Source organism: Globicephala melas, chromosome 1 (assembly GCF_963455315.2).
Source record: "Globicephala melas chromosome 1, mGloMel1.2, whole genome shotgun sequence".
Classification (NCBI taxonomy): domain Eukaryota; kingdom Metazoa; phylum Chordata; class Mammalia; order Artiodactyla; family Delphinidae; genus Globicephala; species Globicephala melas.
In genome coordinates, this window is record NC_083314.1 from 82,393,246 (window position 1) to 82,414,970 (window position 21,725).

Sequence of the window (21,725 nt, forward strand, 5' to 3'; positions counted from 1 at the left end):
AAGAAAAAAGAGACGATAACACTTCCTCAAGTGGAATTGTCTAGAGGTTGCCCTGATAGGGAGTGAATGCAGTTACTGGAAGTTTTGCAAGGCTGTCCTGCTACCTATCACCATAGATCCCAGCTTTTGGAAGGGTGACTGAGCTAGGTGATTTCTGAGGTCCTGTAACTTGGTCATTTATTCACACATGCAATTAATACTTTTTTACCAGAAACTGTTCAAGGACCTGGGGATACAGCATAAACAAGCAAAAAACCCCAAAACAACATGCACACTCACACACACAGACAAAAATCTCTTCCTAGAAATATACAAATACAGAGAATATTTTGTACAGGATATACAATATAAAAAATAAAATATGAAAATACCGGTATATAGCTTGTCAGTTTTTTCATATACCCTTCATCTAAGTACCCATTAATTCCCACCCTCATTCCCAGCCCTCTCCCCAAGCTTAAAGTATCAGAAACTAGAAAATTCTATTTCAGTTTGTGTGCCATGCCCTCTCACGCGTCAAGGCTTATTCGAAGCTGGAAATCCAGAAAAGTGGGCGGGGCCTTGGAAGTTTCTGAAGGTGGAAGGAGATACGGCGGAACTTGTGTGCTGTAGCTGTGGTTCTCGGTGGGAAGCCAATTCTGAGGACCGGTAGTGGAGAGCTCTGGAGCTTGTTTCCGGCCACCTCAGCGGGAATCGGAGACGCGAGCAGCTGGGTCTTTGGGAACTGATAGAGGTATAACTGTTGTCGCGGCGGAGCAAGTCAAGACGCACCTACGGCCGTCCGGGCCAGTGTTGAGTTTCCGTAGCCTGTGAAGATGGTGTTGCTCACGATGATCGCCCGAGTGGCGGACGGGCTCCCGTTGGCCGCCTCGATGCAGGAGGACGAACAGGTGAGCTGCTAGATCCCCGGGACCCCAAGTTCCTGTCAGAGCGCTGTGCTCTCAGCACGGGAGTCCTCCTTAGGACGCGGGAGACCCTTATGGCCTCCCAGGCGTTTCTGACCCCTCTGAAGTGCTTTTCCTCTTTTGGCAGTGGAGAAAAATAAGTCTTGTTAGAATAAATCTCTGTTAGAATAAATCTTGCCTGAAGGCGGAGGTAGATTTTTGTGTTACCTGTTTCTTTTTAGAAAAACTCTCTGGAGAAGGGATAGGTTTGGCTGATTGTGATTATCCAGTGTTCTGTAATTCTTTAGGGACTTTGTTAAAATTCAAGATTTCTTTTTTTTTTTTGCTGTTAATAAGGCTGACTGACAGGTTCTGGGAAAAATCAGCTCCTAAGTCCTCTTTTCGTAGCACCTGATCCTTGACCTAGTTTACTGACATCTAGTGAAAGCAGATGAGGTATTATTGCCACATGTATGCACCTGTTTGAAGTTCAGTACTGTACCTTCTTTCAAAGTTATGCCTAATTCCCACCTCCAATAAGCCTTACTAAATTTCTGTTGTTGGAATTATAACCCTTGTGTTATATTCCTGTAATACTTTGTACCTTTATTTTACAATTTTGCCTTTGTCTTTCAAAGTTTCCTAGCAGGCAAACGAGAACTCTTAGTCATCTATGTGTTTCCCATAGCTTTTACAATAGCAGCCTTGTGCTAGTAGGTGCTCAAAAATGTATTGCGTTGATTAAAAAAACAAAACAAAACCTCTAGATAGCTTGAGAGGAAGAGGCTTTGTGCCTTAAAATCACAAGGCAAATTTCTGGTGTGAGACAAGCTCCTGGAGCAAGGTCAGGAAGTTCCTGAAGAAAGGAGGCTGAGAATGAAATTTATATAATTTATTTAAAGTGTTCAACTTTATCTTACTTTATCATACAACCCAAGTAATGTAATTTTAAAAAAAACAAAACCTCAAGGCCTAAAAAAAGATGAATATTTTGCACATTTTTTTGAACTTTTCATTCATATATTCATGAAAAAAAAAAACCTCATTAAACACATCAGATGTGCCAAGCATGGTGTTAATGCAGGGGTTTGGGGAACATAGTCCCTACTTTCATGGAGCTTACAGTTTAGTGGAGAAACCAGATAACTAACAATTATAATGTAGTATAACTGCTATGGAATAGGAAGAAGTTTCTGTGGTTGAACATGGAAAAGGTATCTAAATTGATTTTTGGACCTCAGGAAAGTGTTCCCAGAAGAAATGACATCTAAGCCAACAGTAGTGTTTCCTAATTAGGAAAGCTTCTATTTGGTTATATGCCGTTTTAGGTTTGATTTGGAAATATGTTTACTTTCACTTCTAGGAGAGTAATGATACAGATTGTGAAGTTGCTAAGTTGCTTAGCAGGTCATGCTAAGTGAAATATTTTCTATTTATTCCACAAGACAAAGTCTAAGTTGAGATAAAATTTGAAAAATATAGCATACCCTGAATTTTCAATTGTGAAATATTTTTCTCTTGTCCAATGTTAACATTTTCCAGGACTGTGCAGAAGGAGTGAAATTGCTACAATGAATGCAGGAACATGATTTGAAAAAAGGGAGATGGTGTGGGGGAAATTTTCCTTGAAGGATATGTAGTTTGATTAAGAAGTAGTTTTCCCAAAGGGACAGAAATCTGGTCAGTTTTCCAGCTATTGCTTTGAATTCCAATGTGGGCAAAGAATATAAATTGGATTTGAAAGTCCATATATCAGTAGGCTCTTATTCTCTGCCTTCATACTTCATTGAAAAAATTAGTTGATTTATTACTGTGTGTTTCTTAATTCCAAATTAGGTATCAGTTTACCAAGATGGGTTGCTTTGTTTAATTGACAAGGAAAGATATTTTACACAGAAATATTTTTGTGATTGTAATTCCATAGTGATTTCCTTTAGGAATTTTGACTTTGAATGATAACGTCTTTCCAAAACTTTTAATATCTGCAAAAATATGAATCTTTGACTTATTTTTACTATTATAATAGTATACAGAACATTTATAGAGTGCCTACTACATACCACCCATTGTGTTAAGCCTGTTAAATGCATGATTTCATTCAATCTTCATACCAACTATTAGGATAGGTACTATTATTATCCCCATTTATAGATAAGGAATCTCTGAGGCTAAGAGAGCATAGGTCTCTTGCTTAAGGTCGCACAGCTAATAAGTAGCACAACAGAATTTTTCACCAGGGTTCCTCCATGCCTCCTTTTTTTCCCTTCCTTCCTTCCCTGTTAACCTACAACCACTATGTTAGTTCCAGGTACATAACATAGTGATTTGATAGTTCTTTCATCAGGGTTTTTTAACTTCGGCACTGTTGACATTTTGGAATGGATAATTCTTTGTTGTGGGAAAACTGTCCTGTGCATTGTAGGATGTCTAGCAGCATCCTTGGCCTCTACACCTTATATGCCAGTAGCACTGCCACCACCCTCCGTCTAGTTGTGACAACCAAAAATATTTCCTGACATTGCTGCATGTCACCTGCGGGGAGGAGGGGCAAAATCACCCCTGGTTGAGAACCACTGTTTTGGTTTAAAAAAAATTTTTTTTAAATTAAGATACAGTTGATTCACAATATTATATAAGTTTGAGATGTACAACATAGTGATTCACAATTGTTAAAGGTTATACTTCTTTATAGTTATACACGTTTATAATTACTATAAAATATTGGCTATATTCCCTGTGCTGTACAGTATATCCTTGTAGCTTATTTATTTTATACATAGTAGTTTGTACCTCTTAATCCCCTACCCCTAGCATGCCCCTCTTCCCTTCCCTCTCCCCACTGGTAACCACTGGTTTGTTCTTTTTAATCAATATCTGTTTGATTCTACACTACAGGCTTAGTACCTAACTGCTTCACTTGTTCTAAGACATTTTAGTAATGTATGTACTTCTTAGGAGTCTGGAAATAAGTTTGTAAGAAATGGATATCTTGATCAAATAATTTTATAGTTAAGTACCCTAATTGTCCGGACCAAATAATTCAATGTATTCTTTCAATTATTTACATTGATAACAGATACCATATCTTAGGTGGTTACTAGATGCTAGTCCTTGTACAAACTGTCTTCTCACTGGAGATGAACAATTATTCAAATAATACAATAGAGCGTTAAAAAAAAAAGATACAGAGTATCTTATGCACTGTTTCCTCTGTGCTATAACTAGAAATGTAGGCCTAAGACAGGTAGACAGATGAACTTTTCTTTTCCAACCTAGACTCTCCGATATTCTATCTATTTCTTCCTTTCTGATGTATTTCTCCTTTTTAGATGTTTGCAATTTCTTTATCTACCTTTCTGTTCTACCTCAAAATGAACCATATTCTCTTCAGGTGTTAGATATAACTGAGTACAGGGCAGGGAACTCCCAAGAAGCAGATAGTCTTTTGTACAGTTAAACTGGCGCACTCGCCCAATCATTGAGGGTTGATTAATCACTTTACTGTTATTGCTGTTAGAAGAATATGGTTGGTTCTTGGTGCCCCTGGCCTTTGATCAATAGAGTTCAACAGGAATTTACAAATGATAAGAGCTTAGCTAAACATTCTTATAAAGGCAAAAGATGGCATTTGATATAACTACTTGTTCAGCAGTCATAGGTGACAGCAATAAAAAGGATTGTGGTTGTGTGGCAATTTACTACCCTGTACCTCCTGCATTTTGTATACAGAACCACATCCTAAATATATTTAAATATTTGATGATCTCAAATTAGTTTCAGAATTTGTGTAGACATTCACATCTACTTCATTATTGGATTGCTAACAGCTGTCTTCATTATACTGTATATAAGTTTCATCAAGTCTGTTCTAGATGAAGTAGAAAACAGAATTAGGACATCTAATCTAACTATTTTTAGATAGACTAGCTGACTGTGAGCCCTTTGTGACTGTAATCTTAAAAGTGAACCTAGGGTTTATCTGTAAAGCCATGATTATGTTGTTATGTGAAATCTAGATCAGAGCTGCCATATGGTTTCTTGAGCATTTCCTATGAATTAGATTTAATATTAAATAGTGAGATATCACCTAGAAGGTGGATCTACCATTACTGAAGCAATTTTAATTATACAGGTGATATAGCATGCTTAGGAGCAGGGGCTTCAGAGCTAGACTGCCTGGGTTCATATCCTAGCCCTTCCCCTTATTGGCCCCAAGTTCTAACATTGTTCAAATCCTAGCCCCTCCCCTTATTGGCCCCAAGTCCTAATATTGTGGGTACAAATACGCAGTAAATAGGAATGGATGAATGAATAATTTTCCCATTATAAAATTAATTTCTGATTATTGTAGAAAATTCAGTAAATATGTACAAACAAAAGGACCAAAAAGTTAATGGTGATTTTTTTTTTACCATTAAAAGTAGTGGTAAAATTAAGTAATCCCTACTTAAGTTATATCCACTTGATGTCTAACCTTAATCTTTGTGTGTGTGTTTAAAATCAAATAATCGGTAATACTGTAATACTGTTCCACCTAATTTTTTTCACTTAGTGTATAATGAATATCTTCTCATATCATTAAATATTACACAGCATCATTTTAATGGCTCTGTAGTATTCCATTATATAAATATATACCATATGTTATTTTTTTAACATCTTAATTGGAGTGTAATTGCTTTACAGTGTTGTGTTAGAAGATGTGGAATTGTTGGATAAAACATTATGCAAAATTTTTTAATTTCTAATACATATTGTCAAAATAACTACCAGGAAGACTGTGCCAGCATCGTGTTGCCAGGAATGGTAATGCCAACTGAACCAGCATTGTAAAATGTTGGTTGGCGTGCTGTAATTCCTATGTAGATATGTCCCCAGTGTTATACATTGGCAGTCACTGCTTTGTTCATTGTAAATTCCTGAAATTGTAGCATGCTTTTGGCCATAGTTTCTTGTAGTTCGTACAGTTGTTAGTCTCTTTCTCTCAGATTGCAGTAGTATTTACAGTGCCTCTTATAAAGTCAAAGGATTTGTGCTAATCTTCATTTCACTGACAGTTTTTTGCCATTTCTTTTTTTTTAATTGAAGTGTAGTTGGTTTACTATATTATGTTAGTTTCACACTTAGAATATAGTGATTCAATATTTTTATAGATTATACTTCATTTTAAAGTTGTTATAAAATATTGGCTATATTCCCTGTGCCGCACAATATATCCATGTAGCTTTTTTATTTTATACATAGTAGTTTGTACCTCTTAATCCCCCCCTACTGCTGTCTTGCCCCTCTTCCCTCCCCTCTTCTTACTGGTAGCCACTATTTTGTTCTCTATATCTGCGAGTCTGTTTCTGATTTGTTATATTCATTCATTTGTTTTATTTTTTAGATTCCACCTATAAGTGATAACATACAGTATTTGTCTTTTTCTGACTTATTTCACTAAGCATAATACCCTCTAGATTCATCCACGTTGTTGCAAATGGTAGAATTTCATTCTTTTTATTTGCCGTGTATTTATTTAACTAGTTCCTTTAAGGTGCTCACCTGCCTTTAGCTGTCAAAAAACTTATAATTAACATTTATGGTTGTGGTTATTTTATGAATACCTCTGAGACACTGATTTAATTGATTTGGGGGTGGAGACTGAGCAGGAGTAGTTATTTTAAGAATTCTAGGTGCGCTCCCCTGGTGGCGCAGTGATTGAGAGTCCGCCTGCCGATGCAGGGGACACGGGTTCGCACCCCGGTCCGGGAAGATCCCGCATGCCGCGGAGCGGCTGGGCCTGTGAGCCATGGCCGCTGAGCCTGCACGTCCGGAGCCTGTGCTCCGCAACCGGAGAGGCCACAACAGTGAGAGGCCCGCGTACCGCAAAAAAAAAAAAAAGAAGAATTCTAGGTGATTCTTGTGTGAAGCCAAGGTTGAAAATCATTGGTCTATGTTGGTATTATTTCTTGGCACTTTAGTAGCGTCTCCAACTTTGTTTGCATCCCTTTAATCTACTGTTGTGGGGTCAGATATCTTCGGAATGCCACATAACAACATTGGTGAAGCCAACAGATTGACAAGTACCACTCAAATTTAGGAACATAGGATATTGTGCACTAGTTCAAAGCATGTGGTGGTATTCACTCGCCCCAACTGGCTGACCAGTCATGAGAAAAACAATATATAGATTAGTAATACTGTTTAATATGATAATGTTAATATACATTATAATGTTAATTATTACAAAGTATTGTTAATATATAACAATATACATATACATGTTAATGTAGGAGTATTTCTCAAGTGAACAGCCTTATAACAAATCGTTGCCATAAAAACAGTGTTAAACTACAAATCGATACTTCTAGTGGTCTCTGCCTAACTCCCCTGGTTCACCTCATGCTTATTTACTTCCTTATTTATATTGAAATTTCCAGTTCACCATTTAATTTTTTTTTATTTTATCTTATTTTGAGTTATAATTGACATATAACATTATATTAGTTTCAGATGTACAACATAGTGATTCAATATTTGTAGACACTGTGAAATGATCACCACAATAAGTCTAGTTACCCTCCATCATGAAAAAATAGTTATGAAAATTTTTATTCTTTTTTCTTCTTGTGATGAGGACATTTAAGTTTTACTGTCTTAACAACTTTCAAATAATGTAATACAGTATTATTAACTATAGTCACCATGCTGTACGTTATATCCTCATGACTTATTTTATAACTGGAAGTTTGTGCTTTTTGATTCCCTTCACCCATTTCACCCACTCCCCGACCCACCTCCCCTCTGGCAGTCACCAGTCCATTCTCTATCTATGAGCTTGTTTTTTGAGCAGGATTCCAGTCTTTTTTAATGGCTGAATAGTATTTCATTGTGTATATATACCACATCTTCTTTATCCATTTGTCTGTTGATGAACACTTAGGTTATTTCCATATCTTGGCTATTGTAAATAATGCTGCAGTGAGCATAGGATGCATATATCTTTTTAAATTAGTGTTTCGTTTTCTTCAGATAAATACCCAGAAGTGGAATTGCTGGATCATGTCATAGTTCTATTTTTAACTTTTTGAGGAACCTCCATACTGTTTTTCATTGTGGCTGCACCCATTTACATTCCCACCAACAGTTCACAAGGGTTCCCTTTTCTCCACATCCTCACCAACATTTGTTATTTCTTGTCTTTTTGATAATAGCCATTCTAACAGGAGTGAGGTGATATCTCATTGTGGTTTTGATTTGCACTTCCAGTTCACTATTTTAAATATAGCTTAGAATCCTATACTTGTACATTTGTTTATCTGCCAGTTACACGATTTTATCATTGCTTCCTTGACTGATTTTACTCTCAGCTCAGTGGTTCACCATCTGGAATTTTAAGTTTCACTTTGTACTTTCTCATAGTTATACCGTAGGTCCAATCCCTAGGAGAACCCTGTATAAACACTTTTCTATTTAAACATTTAGTTATTAAACATCTACCAAGGAAAGACAGTGTTAGATCTTTCAATTCAAATTAAATAATCCAAAATAAAATAATTCCTTCCCATCACATGGCAAAAGTTATTTGTTTGTTTCCCCCAGTATGTGGATGAATAAATAATGTATATTTGCTTCCCATTCTTCATGCACTTCTTTTCCATTTTGGATCTAGTAGGTTATTGAGGTATGATTTTCTCCTTTTGAAATGACATTGCTGTTTCCCCCAGTAGACTTCTTCCTCTCTTTAAAAAATATTGTAAAATCATTTAGAAATTGTTTAGGAAAATATTGCCTGTAACTCTATCATCCAAATATTATTATTTTCATTTTTGTATGAACATACCCCTTGCTACCCAGACTTTTGCTATCCAAACTCAGGAACCAAATAGATTTATTCAGTAAAGGATATTGGACTTTCCAATCTTTGTCCTTGCTCTTATTCATTTTTACCTAATTGCAGTTATAGTGTTCATAATAATTTGCAGTCATGGGTGCACACAGTTTTGCTTAAATGCTCAATACTGTAACACTTTATGGAAGATTTTGCTTGATATTTCAGCACAAAAATGAGATGATTCATTCAGTCTGTTGTTCCCAGGACTTTCCCCTGAGTATGGAACATGTTGTACAGTTCTCTGCCAGTAACTGTGCAAGTGAAATGGGTTAGGAGGAGGGCGCTGACCTAATAGTGGAAAGAACACTGGATTGAAAGAGTGTCTTAAGGAGTACACTTTTGCTTTTTAGCAAATAACTATTGTGACTTTGTTGAAAAACTCGGGATTTGGTCCTCCTTTTTTCTCTAAAATAGGCCACTTTTATTTTGTTAAAATAAATCTTACTAACCTGTAAATGAAGGACCGTATTCACATAGTGTCCTCAAAATATGATGCTTCTCACAAATTGGTACTGCTTTTTTGGTGGAAAATTCTTAAATGAAGGTGTCTTCTTTCAGTCTGGCCGGGACCTTCAACAGTACCAGAGTCAGGCTAAGCAACTCTTTCGAAAGTTGAATGAACAGTCCCCTACCAGATGCACCTTGGAAGCTGGTGCCATGACTTTTCAGTGAGTATAGTCCTGATTTCTTTGTGATTATTTAAATATGAAATACAGTAAATACAAGTAACACCTGATAAGAATGGGAACTTTTTTAAAAGTAAAGGTAACTTTAAAACTATAGTCGCTCCATGGAAGCAACTTTCCTGGCTCTAATTCTGCAAAACTGATATCTTGGTTTCTTTATTCAATTTCCATACAATAATTCAACCTGTTATCCTGTGTCTAGTAAATGCTATACATATCATACAGTAATAGGTAACTTTTGCTTTGGGAGCTTCTTGGAGCCAGACACATGTAGGTTAGTACCCTTGCTAAAACATTTACTGACAATGTAACCTTGAGCAACTCACATGTACTTCTCTGGGCCTCAGTTTCCTCTATAAAATAGGGAATCATAGTTTTGTGAGGATTATGAGAGAATCCATGTATATCACTTAACATCTTGTCTGGCACATAGAGAATAGTCAATAAGTGTTAGTTTTTATTTAGAAAAAAGAAAATTATAAAAGATAATTTAAGGGCATCTAATCAGTGGTTATAGACAATGCATACAGCTGAGAGAGGGATCAAAGCAACTTTATTGGATTTCAGATTATCTACAAATAATTGGTATTAAATGTTTAATACATGTCAAGTTGGAAGTTGATAAAACAGGAAGGATTAAACAAGAAAAGAGAGGGCAGGAAGATCAGGTGAAAATAAAAAGGAATAAGCTAAATAATCCTTACTATGTTAGGAACGCAGATACCAAGATAATATAGACCTGGGAAGAACCTGCTCTGTTTAACTCAAACAAACAAACCCTTTACTCATCAAGAACAAGCAAACAAGTATAAAGAATCAAAACCAAAACAAAACCCTGGCCTATTGGTTAATAAAGTAGTGAATATTAAGTTTTGTAAGGTATTTCAATATCAAAAAATATTAGAGGCACTTCATTATATAGTATTTTTATCTCTACCATGGGTTAGGAACAAAAAAGATGTAGGAAAGATCTCATGGAATTGAAGAGAGATTTTCTTCTGCTTGGTTCTTTATAATCTCATCTCTTCCTTTATTTCCATCCAAGAACTGTTTATTAAAGATTTATTCTTTGTCAGACAGTGTATTAAGTCTTGCCTGTAATGTTTTACCTTATCCTCTTATTAGCAGAGAGAGACATATACACAAACAACTATACTGTAATACCTTAGGACAAGAAGTGCTGTGGAGCAGAGAGAGGGAAGCAATAAATTCCCATTTATAGAGAGTAAGTTTCAGGAAAGGGGAAAGAGGGAGGGAGAATAGAGAGAAATTTCACAGAAAAAATTATAGTAGAATTGAGCATATGAAAATGAACAAGGTTTCTCCAGGTACATAAAAGAATATTATAGTTAGAAAAAAACAATATAAGCAGAAGTCCACGAGCATGTGAAAGAACCTAGCTTATTGGAGAACAACATGTTGTTCGGTGTGTTAGGATATATGATGGAAAGCAGGATATATGATGGAAAGCAGCCTACACTTGTTTTGGAGGGCTCCGAATACTATACCAAGGTGTATGATTTTATTTTATAGGTAGTAGGGAACCTCTAGAGTTTTTAAGCAATATCATATTTACTTTTTAGGAATAAAGCTAGTGGTTTAGAAGATGGTCTAGACTGAAGGCAAGGAGACTGGTTAATTTAGGTGCCCAAGCAAGAAATAGGACAGCAGTATTATTATTATTGTTATTATTGTTGTTATTATTATTATTTTAAAGGGCATGAGAGATCATATAATATAATAGACTATAAACTATGCTCTGTGGAGTCATAGGATGCCTGAGGAAAGACATAGAAAGGACAGGGGTGGGGGTATGTGTAATGCTTTGGGCCCTTAAACTCCTACTTAAGCTAAAGAACTTCTCATCTTATTTGCTGTACATATTAGTCTTCTGGATATAATTTTTGCTGAAATAAAGAGTACTATGGCTAAAAAGTTTGAATACCACTGAGTAACCTAACCTCTTTCCAAAACTATCTCAGACATGTAGTTATATAGCCTCTTCCAGACTGCCAGGGAGCTCACTCTCACAAGAGGAGTCAGTTCTGTTATTGAACAATTTGCAGTCAATACAGAGTTCTCCTATCCTGGAAATTCGGGAATATTATTAGTCCTGATATTATTTTCTGTACCCAGTAAATATTGTGACATTAACTTCCAACTTTTAAGTATCCACAAAAATGTCCAATTCCACTATTTTTCTTACAGCCGGAAGAAATTTAAATGTGTATATACTTGTTTGCCACACATAATCAAAGGGTAGATGGAGTCACAACTCCGAGTTTTCAAGAAAAAGTCTTATGTATTAAGATATTTTAGTTGAAGAATTATGTAATGAATAAATATGTCTAAATACTCCTTTTGGAATATACTTCTAATAATGGGAAGATGTTTGCTTTCTGATTCCAGTGATTTTTGGGTTGAAATTGACTTTCTGATTTAGTTAGCCTCAAAGGGCTTGGGCTAGAATATTTTCAAAAGTTTTTATAGGGAATTCCCTGGTGGTCCAGTGGTTAAGACTCCACACTTTCACTGCCAAGGGCCCAGGTTCAATCCCTGGATGGGGAACTAAGATCCCACAAGCTGTGTGGCATGGCCAAAAAAAAACAAAACAAAGGTTTGTATGGCACTGAGGGTCTATTTCAGATTGTTGGAGGTGTTGTTAATCCACAAACAACTTTTTCTTGCTTTTTTTTGTCTCTGCAGCTACATTATTGAACAGGGGGTGTGTTATTTGGTTCTGTGTGAGGCTGCCTTCCCTAAAAAGTTGGCTTTTGCCTACCTAGAAGATTTACATTCAGAGTTTGATGAACAGCATGGGAAGAAGGTGCCAACTGTGTCTAGACCCTATTCCTTTATTGAGTTCGGTAAGTTTTTGCGCATCACCTCTCTATCAAGGGAGTAGTCAATATGCAGAAGCTATTGATATAATTTTGACACATTTTTTTTTTTTATGCTTACCTACTGAAGTTTTGTATTCTCCTTCCTAGTCCATGTCTTTTGTCCTTTTGAATGAATGAGGCTTCTTTCTCATAAGTAATTTTCTCTGGTCTTTTGATTTTTTCCTCATAGGACTTGTTGCCCTTTGCTCTTTTTTGTTACTTAGTTTGATTCTTCATTTGGGTAAAAAACTGTGTCTAAAGATCTAGATTGACATGTAATAACAGTTCTTTTTCCCCCCAACCCAACCTCCTCACCTCCCCTGCCACACACACACTCACATACTCACAGTGGGACTCATTTTATGGAAATCAGAAGGAATGGTGAACGAGATCCTCTAATTTAAGTACTAGAGGATATATGGTATTGGGGCATAACATTTACTACATGCAGAAGTAGTGAGCATGGGTGTCCATATTTGTACAAGAATTATAGAAAGACTCATTACTGGTCAGATCTGGTAAAGTATCTGATGGCAATAGATTAAAGGAAATGGCCTTTAAGTAGAGGAAGTGAGAACAAGTATGATTAGACTACATCACTGACATTTTTAGTTAAAAAAAAAATTGGTTTTACTATCTCTGAATTTCTGAAGTGTTTTGAGTTTGCTAGATAAATGGGTCCTCTTGCTTTTTAGAAATAAAGAAATCTAGCAAAGCATTCCAGTGTTTCAAAACTATAAACTCTCCAAGCGCTAATTTTTATAATGTCTGGTTTTGCAAATTTTATTTTTGTAGACAATAGTGGTTCAGTAAACCCAATAAAAAAATAAGACTGCTGTATCAAGGTCACACAGGAAATAGTTGGTATACTCAAATTAGCTTAAAGAATTTATATACAGAGATATGAATGGGTTATAGATGAACTGTAAGGTACAGTAACCTGAGACCAGTAGCATGGGAATTGTTATCAACCCTAAGCCTGAATGGATAAGAGAAAGCAGTTTCTGGAACTAGGAAGGAGAAAATTTATGGAAAAGGCCCATTTGAGAGGAGCAGTAACTTTTGGTAGAGGTATACTGCCAGCCCAAGATGACTTCTCAGGGAGGAGCTAGGGGAATAAATACTTTGATATCACTATCCACTCCCCTTCTTCCGTACTTTTGGGACTCCCCCATTGGCTGAACCTAACTGGAAGCTAGAGGGCAAAGAACCCATTGATGTAATCCATGCAGGTCAGCTTCCTGCAGGCAGAAAGCAGGCCCAGAAGGGTGGAGAGGAGATCTAGAGGCAAATGAAGGGTATCAAGCACACACATCTTAACAGTTTTTCTAAAAGTTGAAAATATAATCTTTAATAATCATTCTTTTCATAGTTTTGCATTATATAGACATTGGCAAAAATGAATGAGCATGCAGTTTTGTAGTAGTATTTTGGGAAACGCCTGTCCCATTGATACTCATTCAAAAGCTTGGTTAATCACGAACAGTTGCAGATCCAGGACTAAACTCAGAATTTACTCTTTCCTACTTCTTTGATGGACACGAAAGAAGTTGTTAACAGTCACTTTTCTTCATCATTCTAGATACCTACATTCAGAAAACCAAGAAGCTTTACATTGACAGTCGTGCTCGGAGAAACCTAGGCTCCATCAACACTGAATTGCAAGATGTGCAGAGGATCATGGTGGCCAATATTGAAGAAGTGCTACAACGGGGAGAAGCACTCTCAGGTCTCTAAAAGCAGTATGAGTCTTATGAATAAGTGGCTCTTATTCCATAGGCAAGGATAGCTTATTTGGGAGTACATTTTATGCTATCAGATTCTATCTAGTACTGTTAAGAATTCATCTTTCAAAAATGGATTACATTGCAAGCTTCCAATATATATGTTTCTTCCTAGTGTGGTTAGTTTCTATTGAGTTGGAACAATGTAGTCTCATTCCATATCAGAAGCAATTACTGTTTCCAAGATATTTACAAAATTAAATCAATATTTACAGAAACACTTAAGGGAAATGAAAAGAAGAATGAGAGGAAATTGTCAAAGATTTATTGCAATAGTTTGCTGAGTAGCCACTTTGGGAGACTTTACTGCTGACAGATCAAATGTTATAAAATGCCATTTTCATCAAGGCATTCCTCTGCTGAAAAACTTTTAAAACCTGTGACTGCAAGATAAGGTCTAGTCTCATCTCAACTTACTTTTCATTCATTCAGTCATTATTAACTGAGTACTTGTAATGTGCAAGGCACTATGTTCTCTATAATGGAAGATAAGGAGATTGCAAACATCTCTCATTCTCCCTAGTTCACAAACATTCTGCCTCAGCCAGGGCAGTGTCCTTACCATCCTGGACCTTCTTTAGGATCTAGATAAGAACTGCTTCTTCAAAAAGCCTTACCTGATCCTTATATCCCACAATGCATTAATCTCTTTTGTCCTTCCAATTCTTAAAGCACTTACATATGTAATGTTTTTTAGCACATAATGTGTTATATGTATGTGTGTGTACTAATTTACCTAAAAATATGTATGTTTACTTAATGCTTAACTGTTACCTAAATGTTTAATGTGAGCATATACTTTTTTTTTTACATCTTTATTGGAGTATAATTGCTTTACAGTGGTGTGTTAGTTTCTGCTTTATAACAAAGTGAATCAGTTATACATATACATACGTTCCCATATCTCTTCCCTCTTGTGTCTCCCACCCTCCCACCCTCCCTATCCCACTCCTCTAGGTGGTCACAAAGCACCAAGCTGATCTCCCTGTGCTATGAGGCTGCTTCCCACTAGCTGTCTACCTTACATTTGGTAGTGTATATATGTCCATGCCACTCTCTCACTTCGTCAAGCTTACCCTTCCCCCTCCCCATATCCTCGGGTCTGTTCTCTAGTAAGTCTGTGTCTTTATTCCCATCTTACCCCTAGGTTCTTCATGACATTTTTTTTTTTCTTAGATTCCATATATATGTGTTAGCCTACGGTATTTGTCTTTCTCTTTCTGACTTACTTCACTCTGTATAAGAGACTCTAGGTCCATCCACCTCACTACAAATAACTCAATTTCATTTCTTTTTATGGCTGAGTAATATTCCATTGTATATATGTGCCACATCTTCTTTATCCATTCATCCGATGATGGACACTTAGGTTTTTTCCATTTCCTGGCTATTGTAAATAGAGCTGCAATGAACATTTTGGTACATGACTCTTTTGGAATTATGGTTTCTCAGGGTATATGCCCAGTAGTGGGATTGCTGGGTCATATGGCAGTTCTATTTGTAGTTTTTAAGGAACCTCCACACTGTTCTCCATAGCGGCTGTACCAATTTACATTCCCACCAGCAGTGCAAGAGTGTTCCCTTTTCTCCGCACCTGCTCCAGCATTTATTGTTTCTAGATTTTTTGATGATGGCCATTCTGACTGGTGTGAGATGATATCTCATTGTAGTTTTGATTTGCATTTCTCTAATGATTAATGATGTTGAGCATTCTCTCTAATGATTAGTGATGTTGAGCATTCCCTCGTGTTTGTTGGCAGTCTGTATATCTTCTTTGGAGAAATGTCTATATAGGTCTTTGCCCATTTTTGGATTGGATTGTTTGTTTTTTTGTTATTGAGCTGCATGAGCTGGTTGTAAATTTTGGAGATTAATCCTTTGTCAGTTGCTTCATTTGCAAATATTTTCTCCCATTCTGAGGGTTGTCTTTTGGTCTTGTTTATGGTTTCCTTTGCTGTGCAAAAGCTTTGTAGTTTCATTAGGTCCCATTTGTTTATTTTTGTTTTTATTTCCATGTCTCTAGGAGGTGGATCAAAAAGGATCTTGCTGTGATTTATGTCATAGAGTGTTCTGCCTATGTTTTCCTCTAAGAGTTTGATAGTTCCTGGCCTTACATCTAGGTCTTTAATCCATTTTCTGCTTATTTTTGTGTATGGTGTTAGGGAGTGTTCTAATCTCACACTTTTGCATGTACCTGTCCAGTTTTCCCAGCACCACTTATTGAAGAGGCTGTCCTTTCTCCACTGTACATTCTTGCCTCCTTTATCAAAGATCAGGTGACCATATGTGCATGGGTTTATCTCTGGGCTTTCTATCCTGTTCCATTGATCTATCTTTCTGTTTTTGTGCCAGTACCATACTGTCTTGATTACTGTAGCTTTGTAGTATAGTCTGAGGTCAGGGAGCCTGATTCCTCCAGCTCTGTTTTTCATTCTCAAGATTGCTTTGGCTATTCGGGGTCTTTTGTGTTTCCATACAAATTGTGAAATTTTTTGTTCTAGTTCTGTGAAAATTGCCAGTGGTAGTTTGATAGGGATTGTATTGAATCTGTAGATTGCTTTGGGGAGTAGAGTCATTTTCACAATGTTGATTCTTCCAATCCAAGAACATTGTATATCTCTCCGTCTATTTGTATCATCTTTAATTTCTTTCATCAGTGTCTTATAATTTTCTGCATACAGGTCTTTTGTCTCCTTAGGTAGGTTTATTCCTAGATATTTAATTCTTTTTGTTGCAGTGGTAAATGGGAGTGTTTTCTTGACTTCACTTTCAGATTTTTCATCATTAGTGCATAGGAATGCCAGAGATTTCTGTGCATTAATTTTGTATCCTGCTACTTTACCAAATTCATTGATTAGCTCTAGTAGTTTTCTGGTAGCATCTTTAGGATTCTCTATGTATAGTATCATGTCATCTGCAAACAGTGACAGCTTTACTTCTTCTTTTCTGATTTGGATTCCTTTTATTTCCTTTTCTTCTCTGATTGCTGTGGCTAAAACTTCCAAAACTATGTTGAATAAGAGTGGTGAGAGTGGGCAACCTTGTCTTGTTCCTGATCTTAGTGGAAATGCTTTCAGTTTTTCACCATTGAGGACGATGTTGGCTGTGGGTTTGTCATATAGAGCATATACTTTTTAAAAGTAGTATTTATGTGTTTCATATCTATTTCATATACTTCTTTTATTTCTTTCACAGTAATCATCACAAGTAGTTTCCTTAATGTGTATTTTTTGAATTCAGCTTTGTTACATATTCATGAATAATGGGTTTTCCTTTATTATGAATTGCAGATTTTAACCTTTATGTCTGTAGTCAGCAGTTGTCCCAGCATATAGCTTCAAACTCTTTAAACATCAGATTTTGGATTTGTGAGTCTGTGTAAATTTTCATCATTACAGACTCACAGGTTCTACTTGGGATAAAGTAAACCAGCACAGGAATTTTTCTTAAATCCAAATTTTATATACTGGTCAATTTATCAAAAGTGTAACGGATTTTCTTCTAGTGCTTTGCTGATTGCTACAAAGCTGATACGCTGATTAAAAAAGAAGTACAGTTCGACCCTTAAATAACTTCATGTGATTGGGAAGATAAGAAAGATTGTCACAGAGTAATTTATAGATAGTATAAGGGAACAAATATCAGTTGAACACTTACATTGTGCTAGGCAATATGGTAGGGGGACTTTACATATATCTTAGTTATTCTTTAGAGTAATCCCATGTGAAGTGGGTGGTATCAAACTGGTTTCACAGATAAAGAAGCAAAGAATCAGAAAAGTAGCTTACTATAAAAGTTACACTGCTAGTACCTGGCAGAATTTGTTGGCTTTTGGAGTCCTTGTCCATCTTCAGTGAATGACAGTTTTAAATCATTATATATAGATCTCTAGGCAATAAGAGCTATAAAAATGTAGAAGGAAGTAGATAAATGAACAGGAAAGATTTCTTGAGTTTTGATAGATCAGGAAGGAGTGAAGAGTGGTATTTTAAGAGGAAGAAAAAGCATATGCTGAACAGAGCATATATGAAGACAGTGGAAAGATTAGGCCACCTCAAAAAATGTTCTCTTCCTCTTTAAGCTTCTGTATAATAAGAGTCCATCTTTTATACCTTTTTCTCCTTCTAAGTTTTAAAGTTTTAGAGCTAATCAACTTTGCATTTATGACCCAAGAATAGTTCCTGTGGGTTCTTTTAACAAGATCAAATTATGCCTTTTTTACTGCCTAAATATACCTGTTTCTTTTAAGCCATAGGTTTTATTTTTTATCCAAAGATGTCACCCTATTAGACTGTAAATTCCACAAATATAGAGATCATGTATGTTTTAATCATAATTGTATCCTCTAGCACTTCTCATGGTGCCCATAACATGAATATTTGCTAAATGACTTCTCCAAGCAATAACTTTGTCTTTATGATACTATATGTTTCCAAATGTTCCAGTGTAAAGGAATTCTCTTAACTATTAATTATTTCATATGACCTAATATTTATTTCTTTGCCCAGTTATTCTCAGCAGATTTAGATTCATGTAGCAAATATTTATTTATTGATTTTTCACTGTATTTTTCACTGACTGTATGCCAGATCACATTCTAGGCACTGGGAATATAGTAATAAACACAGTAGTAGTTAAAAACCTCTGTCCAGTGGATTGTACATTCTAGTAGACAGGCTGGAAAGATTCCTTGCAGCATTGTCATGGCTATTTCTCATCCCTTAACTGCTTTTTGCACTAGGTGCTTTTCTTACAGGACAAGTTCTAATTTGGAAATGGCTGGCATGCCTGTGTTATTAAGTAATGCCACATTTCTCAATCAAAACCAGTCTCTATTAAGCAACTCCAAATATTCCAAAAGCATTCTCCAAGGAAGAACAAACAAATTCAGATTGCAATATAGTTTTTCAGAATTTTAAAGAAGTAAAAAGTTTTATTAGAATTTATTTATGCCAAACTGAGAGTTTGTTTTTATTATTAAAAACATGCCATATATTTTAAGCCCAGTCTAGCTTGTGTATATCTGACTATTTCTCTAAGTGCTCAGTTAACAATTAAAAGAAGATACTGACATTACAAATGTCCTTATAGGAAAAAAGAAAAACTTTGCCTAAGATTCTAAAAAGCTTAATTTAGTAGATATTGGTGGTTTTCTAGCACCTGTGATTGTATTTTCATTATAATACAGCTTTCCTATATCTGTTAAAATATAATTTCTGATAGCTTTATCTTCATAATAATAGTCTTTACTATGTGGAAAGTCTTAGAAATTTGGTAGCAGTCACCACTGAGATATAGCTTAATACTCAGTGTCTGGTTCTTTGAATCTTCTGGTTACCTGCATCTTTTATCTTACCTGGATTATCATTTGTCAAAATATGAGCAAATATGATTTAGACCATTAAGAGATTATGAAGATAGTTATGGTCAACTAACATTTGTCAAGTGTTTACTGTATGTAGGCATTGTGCTCACTTTACAGGCATCCTATGATATGTTTATTGTTACTATATAATCCCTATTTTTATAGACAAAAGAAGCTGGGTCTTAGAGAGGCTGAGTTGACCAATACCACGTGACTGGTACAGCTGAGATTTGAACCAGGGTCTGAGGCCAGAGCCTGCATACAGCCTCAAGAATTTGAACATAAATTGATCTGATAATTTTAAAATGCATTGTAGATTTTACAGTGCTTCAGGATCACGAGTTAATCAGTGTATGCAACCGTACCCTTAAAATAAAAATGATAATTTAAGCTTCATGGTTTGAAATAGTGCCACTCATTTTGGTTATTTTTATGTCTTAATACATTTGATAAAATACTTTAAGGGACTAATTGATGTTATCCTTTTTTCCTTTTTGACAGCATTGGATTCGAAGGCTAACAATTTGTCCAGTCTGTCCAAGAAATACCGCCAGGATGCGAAGTACTTGAACATGCGTTCCACTTACGCCAAACTTGCAGCAGTAGCTGTATTTTTCATCATGTTAATAGTGTATGTGAGATTCTGGTGGCTGTGAAGTAGTGAATCCAGTCACTGGCAAGGAAGAACCTAGAACCCAGCAGGTGTATGTTTTCAGGAAGCTGAGCTCACAGAGATGCGTATTAGAATCCAAGTGGAACTTCTGCCTCTAAAGACCTTGCAAGGAAAGACATGTCCTGAAAATGAAAGATTACGCCTCATTTAATGAAGCTTAGCCCTATGTAGAAAGTGTCTTTTGGGGGCAGAGGCTTTCTCTGGGTGCTAAGCCATATATGTTAGGGAACAGTAGATTGTTTTATTTGTTTTTTTCCCTCCCAGTGTTTTACATTTTTAAAACAGCACTGACTGGGCATTCTCATCTCTAATGGAGCCGTCAGTGAGGTTTGGCTTAACCAACCTGTGCTAGCAACAGTCTGAAATCCCTTCAGAGAAGGCAGCCCTTTGGAAAGTTTTTGGACTCTGTTTAATCAACATTCCGTTTGTTGGTGACACTTGTGATTTTTCAGGAATCTGAGTTGTTGAAGGCCTTTTAAACAAGACTCCAGTATGTGAAGGTTAATTGCTGTGCTGCAAGAGATCCTGTCTATTGGCCCCTGTAGGAAGTTAACCTTTGTTGTTTTCCATTTATGATGTTTTGCTTATTGCACAATTGCTTTAGGGTTAAATGAATTATATTGATGCCTTGAAATTATAGCACTCCGTGATTAAGAAGCTAAAATGTTTTCTGTCATTTACTCCTTAAAAGACTTAAATGTTTTGTTTGGGACATTCTTAATTTTATTTTTCCGCATCTGGTTTATATTAATCTAAGAGTGAATGTAGCGTACTGATAGCCAGAGGCCCCTGACTTAGTGACAAAGAGAGGCCGGCTCATGACTACAGCTTTGTCCTGCCCTTTTCTCACTTTTTCTCCACTACGATTTTCCCCACTCTTCCTCCTGCCACAATTTGCTAACATTTTTTAAATTCCTCTATGTCCAATAGTTTCATGTCCCTCTCAGGATATCCTCAAATTTCAAAATGGAAAATATTCAGTTGTGTAGTTAATTAAATTGAAATTTTTCAGAGCAACTACTCAAACTACTAAACACATTTATCTGAGAAAATCTGAGAGCACCTTGTATCTGCTTCAGTTATGTAATTCTCTGAGAATGTTCCAGAAATAGGTAACTCATTTACAGTAGCTTCTATTAACAAATAAAAGTACCTATGATTTTTCCCTTTTTTGCTCAGGGATAATGGGAATTTCCTTTTACCTTCTGAGGTAGAATTTTTTTAAATGGGGAGAATAGGCCTTTTAAATATTGTCACAAGGGTCTACAATATAACCTATAATTACTACACATACTGCAAACATTTCTTTAAATTGTACAGGAAAATGAGCCTACTTCTTAAAATCTTTGGAAAGAACTTTAACCAGTAAGCAATTTTATAACTCAGGATCATCAAACCTACTGTTCTGATTCCTGATAGAGAAAAAAAATTCTATTTCTTTAAAACAAGGCAAGGAGAAATGCTTATTTTATTCCTGATAATTTACAGAACTAGAATAAAACTTTTTTCTTTCCATTTTGGACCTATGTCTGCCAATTGGAGTTTTGTGCATGAAATGAGAAGTTACTTTTTATA

General features: G+C 36.0%; 1 protein-coding gene across 1 annotated transcript; it reads left to right on the forward strand.

Moving 5' to 3' along the window:
• The first annotated feature begins 649 nt into the window (after positions 1–649).
• On the forward strand, positions 650–21,672 carry SEC22B (SEC22 homolog B, vesicle trafficking protein). The gene is made up of 5 exons (XM_030869223.3): positions 650–890; positions 9,319–9,428; positions 12,153–12,313; positions 13,911–14,057; positions 19,979–21,672. The coding sequence occupies exons 1-5, from the start codon at positions 816–818 to the stop codon at positions 20,131–20,133; spliced, it is 648 nt and encodes a 215-aa protein (XP_030725083.1). The 5' UTR covers positions 650–815; the 3' UTR covers positions 20,134–21,672.
• The last annotated feature ends 53 nt before the right edge of the window (positions 21,673–21,725 follow it).

Excerpts from the sequence above, each read along its gene's own strand:
- SEC22B (XM_030869223.3), top strand. The coding sequence starts at position 816 with ATGGTGTTGCTCACGATGATCGCCCGAGTGGCGGACGGGCTCCCGTTG. Across the intron at positions 9,429-12,152 it reads GCTGGTGCCATGACTTTTCA|CTACATTATTGAACAGGGGG; the intron begins GTGAGTATAGTC and ends TTGTCTCTGCAG. Across the intron at positions 14,058-19,978 it reads ACGGGGAGAAGCACTCTCAG|CATTGGATTCGAAGGCTAAC; the intron begins GTCTCTAAAAGC and ends CCTTTTTGACAG.